Genomic DNA, 11,511 nt, shown 5'->3' with positions numbered 1-11,511 from the left:
GACCGGAAGGTCATGGCCCGGAAGGGCGTATGTGTGTAAGTGGTATATTGGGGAACTCACTAAGCATTTATGCATACAGTTGTTGTGTTATGTGTTTCAGGTACTAGCGAGGACTGTAGGAAGGCGCCGGCATGACTCGTACACACACACGCAATCGGATTTGGATTTATTTGATCTTGGTATTTGACATGTTTTGTATTATGATTATGATATATGGGATTTTTATGGTTGGATTTGGATGAAAATATGTTTTTAAGAAATGAAAATTTGTTTTGAAAAATTTCATTGTTACATATTCTTTCAAGAAGAACGCACAAACCAAACCATGTAGCTATCAATGTGGGATGAAAATAAGATCATGTCTATAAATCATGGTGTTGTCTACCTTTAGTTATGGTTGTCGATCTTAATGTAACTAAATTATTTTGATTGTGATAACTTGATAAAACATGGAAAATCGTATGGTAACCAATTAACTCCTTAACATGATTTGCATGTTCAAATCATGACACTAAGCACCCTATGGCCATTTAGTTCATTTTCAATAACTCGAGGTCATAAGATATTACCTTATATTTGTAACGGGGATTAATAGGTACACAAAAGTTATGTTATGTTTGGCATACTAGCTGAAAAATTATGTTATGTTTGTAAAATTATGTTATGTTTGGAATACTAGTAGGTACCCTTATATTTGTAACGGGGATTAGTAGGTACACAAAAGTTATGTTATATTTGGCATACTAGCTGAAAAGCTAAATGTTAAATAAAAAACTAGCTAATAACTAAAAAATTAATTGATAAAAAATGATGTTTGTAAAACTAACTGAAAAATTAGCTGAAATATATAAAATTATATAAAAAAACATTTAAAAATATTTGTTTCTACCATTAATTAAAAGGTATATTTGAAAAAAAAAAATTAAAAACTTCTAAAAAACTATAGCTTTTCAAAAAGTTAGCTTATAAACTATTTTTTAGTTTGCCAAACACACAACATAAAAAAGCTCAAAAAATAAACTAACTTATCAGCTAACTGTAACGCACCAAACATAGCCTTATCCTAGAATCTCTTACTAGGAAAGTTTCATTTCCAAAAAAAAAAAAAAAAAAAAAAAAAAAAAAAAAAACAACGTAATACAACTGCTATAAAATACTAAAATATGATAATTCTATTTTGTTCTCTCCTTCAACCAAGCACCCATGAAACAAACATGCACCAAGCATATAATACCAATACCTAGAATCTCATTAAGTATATATAGTCTTAGTTTTTGCACTGATACTAACAAGGCTACAAGGTACAATAACCCAAGCATAAGGTACAACTCGCACAAGTCATAACAGGCTCTTGTTTTAACAAAATCCTCATCAATCAGCTAAAACATAACTACATACCCAGATCACCTTTAACCGATATGTGGAACTAAGGGATTCCCAATAACTATATAATATAATAATAATAATATCATTATCCACGTCGTTACATAAAAACACGACACCCATTGCCCCCTGCATGTAACATTTCTAATTTAAAACCATCATTTAACAATATTAAGTGCAAATTACTTTTTTGGTCCCCAAGTATAACTGATTGTTTCAATTGTAGTCCCAAAAAGTTGTTTACAAATAAAATAAGGACCAAAATTGCAAAAACCAGCTATACACAGGGACGAAAAATGTAATTTAATAATGATATTTGGGCTTACCAAAATCAGATCTATACTGCCATTTTCATTTCTATTTTCTGATGAGGATGATATCCTATAAGTTTAAAATCATCAGCCACAAAACCATCTATATCCTTCTTCTCAGAATTAATCTTCAATACCTGCAATTATAACATTTAAACACATCAAAAACAACATATGAATATATCATAAAAGTTATATTAAGTCATTCTTTCTACATTAAGTAGAAAAAAAAAGTATGTATGATTACAGGAAAAGGTTTAGGGAGCTTTTGAAGCTGATCCTGCAAGGGTCTGACATGAGTGCTATAGACATGAGCATCACCAAGAACATGGACAAAATCAGCAGGAACAAGATCTGTAATTAACCAAATATTTAAATTCAAATAAACCAAAAAAGAAAATTATTAAAACAAATTATCTGAATTAATGGAGTTTTACCACAAACATGGGCAATCATGCAAGTCAACAAGGCGTATGATGCTATGTTAAATGGAACACCAAGGCCCATGTCAGCTGATCGCTGATACATTTGACAAGATAACTCTCCTTGATTTACATAAAACTATTAAAAAGAAAGAGAATAATGAATAATAATAATGTGTTATTTAGGGATTAGTGAAGGAAATATAAATAAATTAGAAATATAAAGAAAGAACCTGAGCAAACATGTGACATGGTGGAAGTGCCATTTGTTTGAGGTCTGAAGGGTTCCATGCTGAAAGAAGTATACGACGATCATCTGGATTGTTTTTAATTTTGTCAATAACATCTTGCAATTGGTCAAACCCTTGACCACTGTAGTCAGCATGCATATTTGTATACCTGTAAATGTTTTTAAGTAATCAGTTAACTTATTTACATTTCCAAGGGCATTTACATCTTTTGCACTCACAAGTAATTAGTCTTTGTCCCACTTTCTAGGAGAGACAAAAAAGTGTACTTTGTGTCCGTTGACATCACTAACTGTCTCAGTCTAACGCATGCCAATAAAATGAGAAGGGCATTTATGTCTTTTTCACAGACAAGAGATTAAGAGAGTCTCTGTTCCACTTTTAGGGTGGGACAAAAAACGCTACTTTTTGTCGATTGACATCAGTAACAGTTCCAGTCCAATACATGCCAAAAAAAATGAGAAGGGCATTTACGTCTTTTTTGCACAGAGAACTTACTTTGCACCAAAATGTCTCCACTGGAACCCATAAACAGGACCCAGGTCACCCTCTTCTCTATCCACCAAGCCAATACTGAAAGTGTGAATGAAATATAAAAATGAAAATCATATACATATATATATATATATATATATATATATATATATATATATATATATATATGTTAAAATAATAATAATAGTAATAAGAATTCATGCCAAGACTTGCCTGTCTAGGTAGGTTCTTGATGCATTACCATCCCATATATGAATGCCCTTATCTTGCAAGACCTTATAACCATAAAATAAAAAATAAAATAAAATAAAATAAACTAAGAGAAAAATAAACCTTATATCCAAATAAAGAATACACATTTTCATTCATTATTTATTAAAAACCAAGACAAATACTACAACATTCATTTACTATTTATGTGGTAAGTGAAATAGGTTCAAGATTTACCTTAGCACTTGTTGACCCACTTATGAACCACAAAAGTTCCTCCACAACTCCACGCCAAAACACTTTCTGTAAAACCAAATAAAGGGTATATAAGTCATTTTGCCATCTTCATGAACAGGTTAAAAAAAAGCACATGCCTTGGTTGTAAGGAGTGGAAAAGACTTTCGCAGATTAAACCGCATCTGTAAGCAATAAAAAGAGAAAAATAACTTTAAAAATGGGGTAAAGGGGAAGGGTAATAAGGTAAATATGAGGTTGAAAGTACCTGGCAACCAAATTTTGACAGAGTACCAGTTCCTGTACGATCACCCTTCAAAGCACCATTAGAAATTATATCCTCCACTAGTTTCAAATAAAGAAACTCTTGATGCTTTTCAAATATCTTTTTGGGCAAAAAAGAGAACATTCTTGCATCAAATTTTGGTGATTCGGAATGGCATTCAGACAATGAACCATTAACCTTTGGGTCTTCAATTCCAGAGCTTTTCACACGAACATATGTAGTGAAGGAATGGCGGATTCCATTCTCGAGTTGTGGGAATGACGAATACCATGGTTGGAATTCTGAAGTGTTGATAGATGGTATGAAAGTGTCACAATCAATGTCTGTTTCAATTTCAGTTATATGGATTGCATCACATCCAGGAGCATTCAGTGACTCCCTGCAATTATAAAGATTGTAATCAAGTACAAATTAGATACAAAGGAGCCAAAAAAAATAAGAGCTTTTTTTTTTTACTTTTGCCACATTGGTTTTCCTACTATTTTACAAAAACCTATTATCATAAATCATAAACCTTTTCAAAAGTTAAATAATTTAATGTCATCTATATGAGATGTTTTATTAAATATAAATGATTGCATACATACCTTAAGATTTCACCACCACCAATCACAAACACCCTTTCAATAGATAAACAATAGGGTGATGAAGCTAATAATTCCAAAGCTGAAATCATGCTTCCACACATTAAAACATTTTCAGCAGTTGCAATATCAAAACTCCCTGAACGAGTTAAAACAACATTGAGGCGACCAGTGAGTGGCCTATGTTCTAAAGGTATGCTTTCCCATGTTTTTCTTCCCATTATAATAGCATTCTTTTTCACTGGATCTGATGTTGTCATGGTGATTTCTTTGAAAAACTTGAGGTCTGAAGGTAGCCTCCATGGTAATTTTCCATCTTTTCCAATACCCATTGCACGTGTGGCAGCAACAACAACTTGGTAACTTCTTTGGGGGTCTGGATGTGTACAGACACTGCCATTGCATGCACCCACAAGTGTTTCAGAAGCCATGAATTGTCTGAAACAAAGTTAATGATCATCACTCATCAGTGAAAAGAAAGTCTGAATGCAAACATTTAAAAGCTACTAAAGCTGGATGATTGTATTTGTATGCAGAGTTGCAGACACCATAAAAAGAAGGCTCTTTTACTTCAACTAAGGCAAAATGAATACTTAATGTCTCTAATCTATGTAATTTGGAATGTTGGACTTGATATGATTGTTTGAAGATTTGTTAATATGTCGTGACACTAACAAAGGAATCTCTGAACCCGAACTAATTTCATAAATCTGTAAGGATGATGGTCAATATATAGCATTTAACTTGAAAAGTTCCCAAATAGCCCATGAAGTAAATTGTCAGAAGATAAGACAGGGTTCATGCTAGATAAATTAGAAAGAGAAGATATCATCAGAGATTAGATGAAGGTATAAGGGGATGCCATTTGTACAGTTAAATCCCTAAATACAACACGAAAGAAAAAAAAAACAATAAAATACCCCAACCACCAAATTAAAAATATAGACAAAACACATCATTATCCAAATCAAGTTATGCTTCAGTTAACACGCAAATAAGTACTCAATCATCCTCCAAATTAAACTAATCATAAACCTTATCAACAACATTATAATAATCAGCGCTTAAAAACTTTACAAAGCGTATCAAAACTAAAGTGATTCTCTGATAATTCTCTACAATCGTAATACTTGTCAAAAATCCGCTACACACTAAATTACAACATCCAGATTCACAGCATTTTGTCAAAAATTACCAGCTACCAGAAAAACATACTGCAATTAACATGGGTTAAATGAACAGATTCAAAGAAACGAAAGGAAAGGAATACCGATCGAGGAACGAAGCGTGAAATGTACGAAATTATGTTGAAATCGGCGACGAAATGAGAGTGTGTTTGTGTGTGAGAGTCTCTTTCAGTATTTGACAAGTGCGACGAAATTTAGCAAAAGGAAAAGTGGGAAAACGAGCAGCGGAAAAAAGCGGTATTTATAAAGCCGCGAGTGTGAGAGGGAAAAGGGGGGAATTGGGAGAAAGGGCGGAAAAAACACAAAGAAGACTAATAGTAAATTACATATCGACCCTTGGACTATTATGGGATCTACAGTTTCAGCACTAAAAGTTTTTAGTTTTCGTTTGACTATTTAGACCGGAGGGTGTATATCCCTCTTTCCTTCACTTTCCTTTCCCTCACCAAAAAACCAAGGAATGGGTGGGAAGTCCTACCCTCACTTTTTTTTTTTTAAATATAGTTCATACATATATTATACTTATTTTGTAGAGAATTAAAAACCATGAATTTTGATATATTTTCTATATTTTTATAGTAAGTATATAATTTTATAAATATTAAAAAAGATAAAAAGAAAAAAAAATTAAAATAATATATTTGGCCAATGAGAAGAGGAGAGAGAGTGTGGCACCCCCTCCCTCCACCTCCTTTCCCGCATTGCTTTCCCTCACCCACGGAGTGGTGTTCAAGAGGGGAGGGAAGCTTCCCTCACCTTTCCCTCACCCCACTCCGTCCAGTCTTAGGAATTTCATAACCTGTAATTTGTCCTTCTATAATATCTGTAATCTCTACTAATCTACTGATTTACTAATATACTAATTTACCTGACTCACATAATCTCTACTAATCTACTAATTTACTAATCTGCTAATTTACCCGACTCACATAATTCAAAGTCTTATGGCCCTAGTAACAAGGAATTGTAGTAACCGAAAACAAATGTTAACCAATTTCAGTTAGCACTTCGAATATGAACAAGGAACGCCCAAATGGAGGGGTTATTGTATACTTGGATTTCAAGTGCCCAACATTCGAATAGTTTGCTTCAACCCAATGTAGATACCTGCAAACATTGTACATATGTTCATATTAGAAATGTATAAGGGATATTCTGTAGAGTTTGGTGGTGTGGTGGGTAGTTTTTGGTGGTGGTCAACGGAAAGAGAGAGCACCGAGTGCCAATGAAGGATGGTGAGGGCTCGTGTTAGTGAGGTCCAAATGCGGTGAGGGTTTTCCGATGGTGGTGATGATGGTAACGGCGGATCAATAGAGAAGCAAGAGAGAGAGAGAGAGAGAGAGAGAGAGAGAGAGAGAGATGTATTCGAATATTCGATGGTATTTTTGGTATGATGTATTTTTTTTTTTTTTAATTTCAATGAATTTTTAGATTTAAAAAAATAATATGTTTGAAATGTTTATTTTCAAGATATTTAATAAATTTTAGCTCAAATGTGACAAAAGTGATGTAACGTTTATATGGACCTACAAGTGTGACACCATTTCTATTGCATTGTGATGTATAATTATGTCGTGAGGATATCTATATACGTTATTGATTATACCTAGGGCCTAGGAGGCTAGGACCAACAATATAAATATTAAAATATATAAATACAGAATGAATTTGAATATTTGCACATGCAGAAGTTCCCTAATGATTCGATCAACTAAAGACAATCCATGTTATCCAATAATACACTTTGTATCGGTTATAAATAGATTTATTAAATTGTGAATATTTTTACGTACCTATGTATATATACATGTATAATGTATAATGGCGTGTTTGTATATTATAGCGGCATTTTCTGAATGGTAACCATATTCATGGAAGGCCGAGACCCGACACATTTATAACATGAAAAACAGGGTGGCTGGCTGCCATTTCCCAAACTTCTCTTTCTCTCTCTCTCAAGACTCCATTCATGGTTTCCAAAAATATAGTCTGGGGGATGAGATGATGAGGTTATAGAAAATATTCTGCCCTTCTTCCCTCCCTTACATCCTGCCATTTTTTTGTCGCTGGTCGGTAATTTCCTTAATTCTCATACATTCTCTGCATTTCTTCGTTTTCTGCTCTTCATTCTGATAGCTTCACGTGTTCTTAGGGTTTCTTCTTCGTAAATGTGTTTGTTTGATTAAAATTGTATAATTGTTGTTACCTAGAGAAGATTTAGAATGATTAAATTGATTTGACTGAATCATCACGTTTTGCTAACTCGAATTACAATGAGCTTCGGGATTCAAGCATTGTAGGATGCGTTTGTGTTGTCTGCATGTGTTTAGCTAACCGATGGAATGAAAAAACGGAATAGATTGGTAATTCGTTCGAGAAAATCACTAATCGCGTTTTTTTTTCACATGATGTTTCCGATATTTATGGAATTTCTGATTAGTTTATACCTGAATTTGTCGATCACATTTCACGTTGGGTTTATGTGAAGGAATTTGTAAGCATTTGCAGCTACTTTATGTTGAAATCATTCGCTGAATTCGTACGATAATCCTTTTTCCCCCTAAAATCTGCAGGCATTTGAGAAGGGCGTTAAGATTCGGCACTGCTAACAAACATTCATAACTGCAAATCATGAGTGAGTCCGGACCTGAACGCCCCGTTCGACCCAGTATGAACTCGTTTCCTTTTCTTCTTCTCAATATACGTCTAATTCAGGGGTTTTTTTCAAGTCAAATAGCATCGAAATGCAACACGAATCTCGATTTTTTTTTTTGACGCCATTAAAACAGATAGATTTATCTGATGGAGATTTTGTACAGGTATGGAAAAAATCGACTTGGAAGAGGAGGATAAGAAGGCTAGGCGTAACTCTCTGAAACAGAGGGCAATCAATGCCTCAAACAAATTTAGGACCTCTTTCTCCAAGAAAAGCAGGAGGAACAGTAAAGTCATGTCTGTTGTGGTTGAAGATGAACATGATGCAGAAGATTTGAAGGCAGTTGAAGCTTTACGTCAAGCTTTGATCCAAGAAGATATGTTACCTGCAAAGCATGATGAATTCCACATGCTTTTAAGGTTGCTTACTTTTCTCCAAATCCCTTGTAAACTACATTTGGTGTAATTTGCTTTCAATACTAATGAACTAGTATTATAGATCATACTCTCAATTTATGTCATGATTATTCAGGTTTTTGAAGGCCAGAAACTATGAGCTTGACAAGGCCAAGAAAATGTGGACTGATATGATCACTTGGAGAAAGGAGTATGGCGCAGACACCATCATGGAGGTATTTTTGGGCACAATAAGTGTTGTTTAAAAGCATTTGATTTTGGTTTATAACCCTCAAAAATGAAAAATCTTTTGTTTAGGAATATGAATTCAAGGAAAAAGAAGAAGTACTTCAATACTATCCTCAAGGACACCATGGGGTTGATAAAGATGGAAGACCTATCTATATTGAGAGACTTGGTATGGTGGATGCTACCAAACTCATGCAAGCAACAACCCTTGAACGTTATATCAAGTATCACGTGATGGAATTTGAAAGAACTTTTGTTGATAAGTTCCCAGCTTGCTCAATCGCTGCAAAAAAGCACGTTGATCAAAGCACCACCATTCTTGATGTACAAAATGTCGTAAGTCACCTAATCTTTCATTTCAATTTCCTATATTGCATCTATTGATTATGTGAGATAACTTGTGAAATAAGTCAACATGTTTTTTTTTAAAAAAACTAGGGGTTGAAAAGCATGAACAAATCTGCTAGGGAGCTTATACAGTCTCTCCAAAACATTGATGGTAACAACTATCCTGAGGTACTTCTCTTGTGTCAAAAATGTTGATATTCATGTGGGCAAATAGCAAAAAAAAAACTAGTATTATATTATTTTGTGACGTGTTGTATTATGTCAAAATGGTTGATTTGGAAAATGTTTGAAATTTGTGACATGTTATATTCTTGTAGACTCTCTGCCGAATGTACATCATCAATGCCGGCTCTGGCTTTAGGCTTTTGTGGAACACAGTTAAATCCTTCCTTGACCCAAAGACTACAGCTAAGATTAATGTAAGTTCACACCATCTTTTTTTTTTTTTTTTTTTTTTTTTAAATAATAAATTTGTTGACTATTTGTTATCTTGACTAGGTTTTGGGCAACAAATTCCAAAGCAAGCTCCTGGAAATCATTGATGCAAGGTACTTATGGGTTGTTTCTTTTTGTCTTAATCTGGAATGAATGAGTTAGAATGTAAGGGTAAAATGGTCATTTAGACTTTTTACACTGTTATACATGGTGGTTAAAAAAAAAAAAAAATCATTTTTGCTTCTCTTTATTTGTATATTTAGTGAGCTCCCGGATTTTTTGGGTGGCACGTGCACCTGTTCCAGTAAAGGTGGCTGCATGCGCTCTGATAAGGGTCCATGGCAAGATCCAGATATCATGAAGGTTATTTTCGTCATTTACTAATGGGATTTGGATTTTCACATTGTTAAAAAATAAAAGTAAAACTAATTTTTGTAATTTTGTGTATCAGATGGTTCGCAATGGTGAACACAAATGTTCATCAAGATCTACCATCCCAGATGAGAAGAACGTATCTGAGGTAGTCTTTTTAGATAATATGCTCACTTTTTATATCTCCCATGTCTGGGTTTTCTTTTCTTTTTTTATATAGGAGTTTATAAATTTTTTGTGAATATTGAAGTAGTAAATTAAATGAGTAGAAAATAATAGTTATATTTCCTAAAATAGAGTAGATGTTAACACGAGTAGTTGTTTCAAGGCGGATGATGAACCTTCCGGAACACATAGGGAGCAAGTCAAGCATCCACAACTAACACCTGTTCATGAAGAAGTAAGTTACCTTAAATGCAAGAAACAGCAATGTACTTTCAGTTTTCCTTGTACACGTGTCACATGATGTGGACGATGACATGGCATAAAAACTTGTATAGTGGTGACGTTTTTTCCAAGTAGTATTCTCTAATAAAAAATAATTTCAAAGTACTAAACAATCCTACAATACGAAAAAAGTAGAAAGTACATTGCTATTTCTATCATTTAGCTCCTTTTATATTTTAAGAAATTTATCTTCTAATTAGATTGTATCTTGTAAAAAGGAGCCTAAAAGAAGCAACCAAAGCGCATATGAACCCAAAGACAATACACACGCGATTGAAAGAGCTGTTGATTCAAGTTATGCTAGACCGATGCATAAAGCTCCCACTCCAAGAGGTAACAAAATTTACACCATCAAATACTTGTAGAAAGAAGTTGAGAAAGATAGAGTGGTAGTTATTAATTATTGTTACTGATATAGATAATTATTACGCGAACAATGGATACAAGGGGGATGGGCTAGGGAACCAAATATTTACAGGTATGATGACGTTTATGATGGGATGTATGACGATGGTGCGAATGACACGAAACATGCCTAAAAAGCTTACGGATAGCAACCAATACTCGGGTGTGTATTATGAAGAAGAGCCAGTGAGACGGAGGCCCGAGCCTTACCAGATGCAAGCGCCTGGAATCTCAACAGCCGAGTATCTTTCGATGATGAAGCGTTTGGGGGATTTGGAGGAGAAAGTTATAATTTTAACCAACAAACCCCTCGAGATGCCACCCGAGAAAGAGGAGATGCTTAATAACGCTTTGAAGCGTATCGAGTCTTTGGAGATTGAGCTTGCCGCTGCCAAGAAGGTATGTTTTGTTTTCATCGACTCAAAAACATTTTCTACTTCATCTTTTTGGGGATTGACAAAATTATTGGATTGTTTGTTTTTGCAGTCTCTTAAGGATGCGCTAGCTCAACAACAAGAGTTTGCAGCTTACCTTGAAAAGAAGAAGAAAAAGAAGAACATCTTTGGTTTCTGAGGGAGAAGAAAGAAGACATGTTTCTTAGGGTAAAATGTAGTCGGAATGTTGAGAGAATCGTGTAACCCGAGGCAATGTTGATTTTTGAAATGCTGTCCATTCCAAGCTTTGTGAATAAAAATACTCGATTCAAAACTTGTGTACTCATTTATAGTTTTTCAATTCTTTTATAAAATAGCGACCCTAGCATTCAAATTTCAGCATCCTTTGCAAGTTAATCTGTCAAATGAGCATATTGTCGTTATTGGTAACATGTAAAAGTTGTTCGATA

At 34.1% G+C, this 11,511-nt stretch overlaps 2 protein-coding genes across 4 annotated transcripts; one reads left to right on the top strand and one right to left on the bottom strand.

Moving 5' to 3' along the window:
- Positions 1 to 1,228: 1,228 nt before the first annotated feature.
- LOC145014489 (bifunctional dihydrofolate reductase-thymidylate synthase 1-like) lies at positions 1,229 to 5,601 on the bottom strand. The gene is made up of 12 exons (XM_078972871.1): positions 5,444 to 5,601; positions 4,177 to 4,611; positions 3,572 to 3,968; positions 3,444 to 3,488; positions 3,307 to 3,372; positions 3,073 to 3,134; positions 2,863 to 2,937; positions 2,350 to 2,515; positions 2,132 to 2,255; positions 1,942 to 2,048; positions 1,710 to 1,831; positions 1,229 to 1,512 (listed from the first exon to the last, which is right to left on the bottom strand). The coding sequence occupies exons 2-11, from the start codon at positions 4,602 to 4,604 to the stop codon at positions 1,721 to 1,723; spliced, it is 1,581 nt and encodes a 526-aa protein (XP_078828997.1). The 5' UTR covers positions 4,605 to 4,611; positions 5,444 to 5,601; the 3' UTR covers positions 1,229 to 1,512; positions 1,710 to 1,720.
- Positions 5,602 to 7,198: 1,597 nt separating this feature from the next.
- Positions 7,199 to 11,387, top strand: LOC145014488 (phosphatidylinositol/phosphatidylcholine transfer protein SFH12-like). 3 transcript variants are annotated; one of them, XM_078972868.1, is made up of 14 exons: positions 7,199 to 7,429; positions 7,934 to 8,028; positions 8,180 to 8,435; positions 8,548 to 8,647; positions 8,730 to 8,996; positions 9,099 to 9,176; positions 9,326 to 9,427; positions 9,507 to 9,556; positions 9,707 to 9,806; positions 9,895 to 9,963; positions 10,144 to 10,215; positions 10,463 to 10,595; positions 10,681 to 11,066; positions 11,154 to 11,387. In XM_078972868.1, exons 2-14 carry the CDS (start codon positions 7,992 to 7,994, stop codon positions 11,238 to 11,240), a joined length of 1,737 nt encoding a protein of 578 aa, XP_078828994.1. In that variant the 5' UTR covers positions 7,199 to 7,429; positions 7,934 to 7,991; the 3' UTR covers positions 11,241 to 11,387. The 3 variants fall into 3 exon arrangements, with proteins under 3 accessions (XP_078828994.1, XP_078828995.1, XP_078828996.1); XM_078972869.1 differs by having other exon boundaries at positions 7,199 to 7,433; XM_078972870.1 differs by having other exon boundaries at positions 7,201 to 7,429; positions 10,481 to 10,595.
- The last annotated feature ends 124 nt before the right edge of the window (positions 11,388 to 11,511 follow it).

Source organism: Lactuca saligna, chromosome 9 (genome assembly GCF_052625555.1).
Source record: "Lactuca saligna cultivar CGN05327 chromosome 9, ASM5262555v1, whole genome shotgun sequence".
Taxonomy (NCBI): domain Eukaryota; kingdom Viridiplantae; phylum Streptophyta; class Magnoliopsida; order Asterales; family Asteraceae; genus Lactuca; species Lactuca saligna.
The sequence above is the reverse complement of the archived record's forward strand: the minus strand, read 5'-3'. Positions and strand labels throughout refer to the sequence as shown.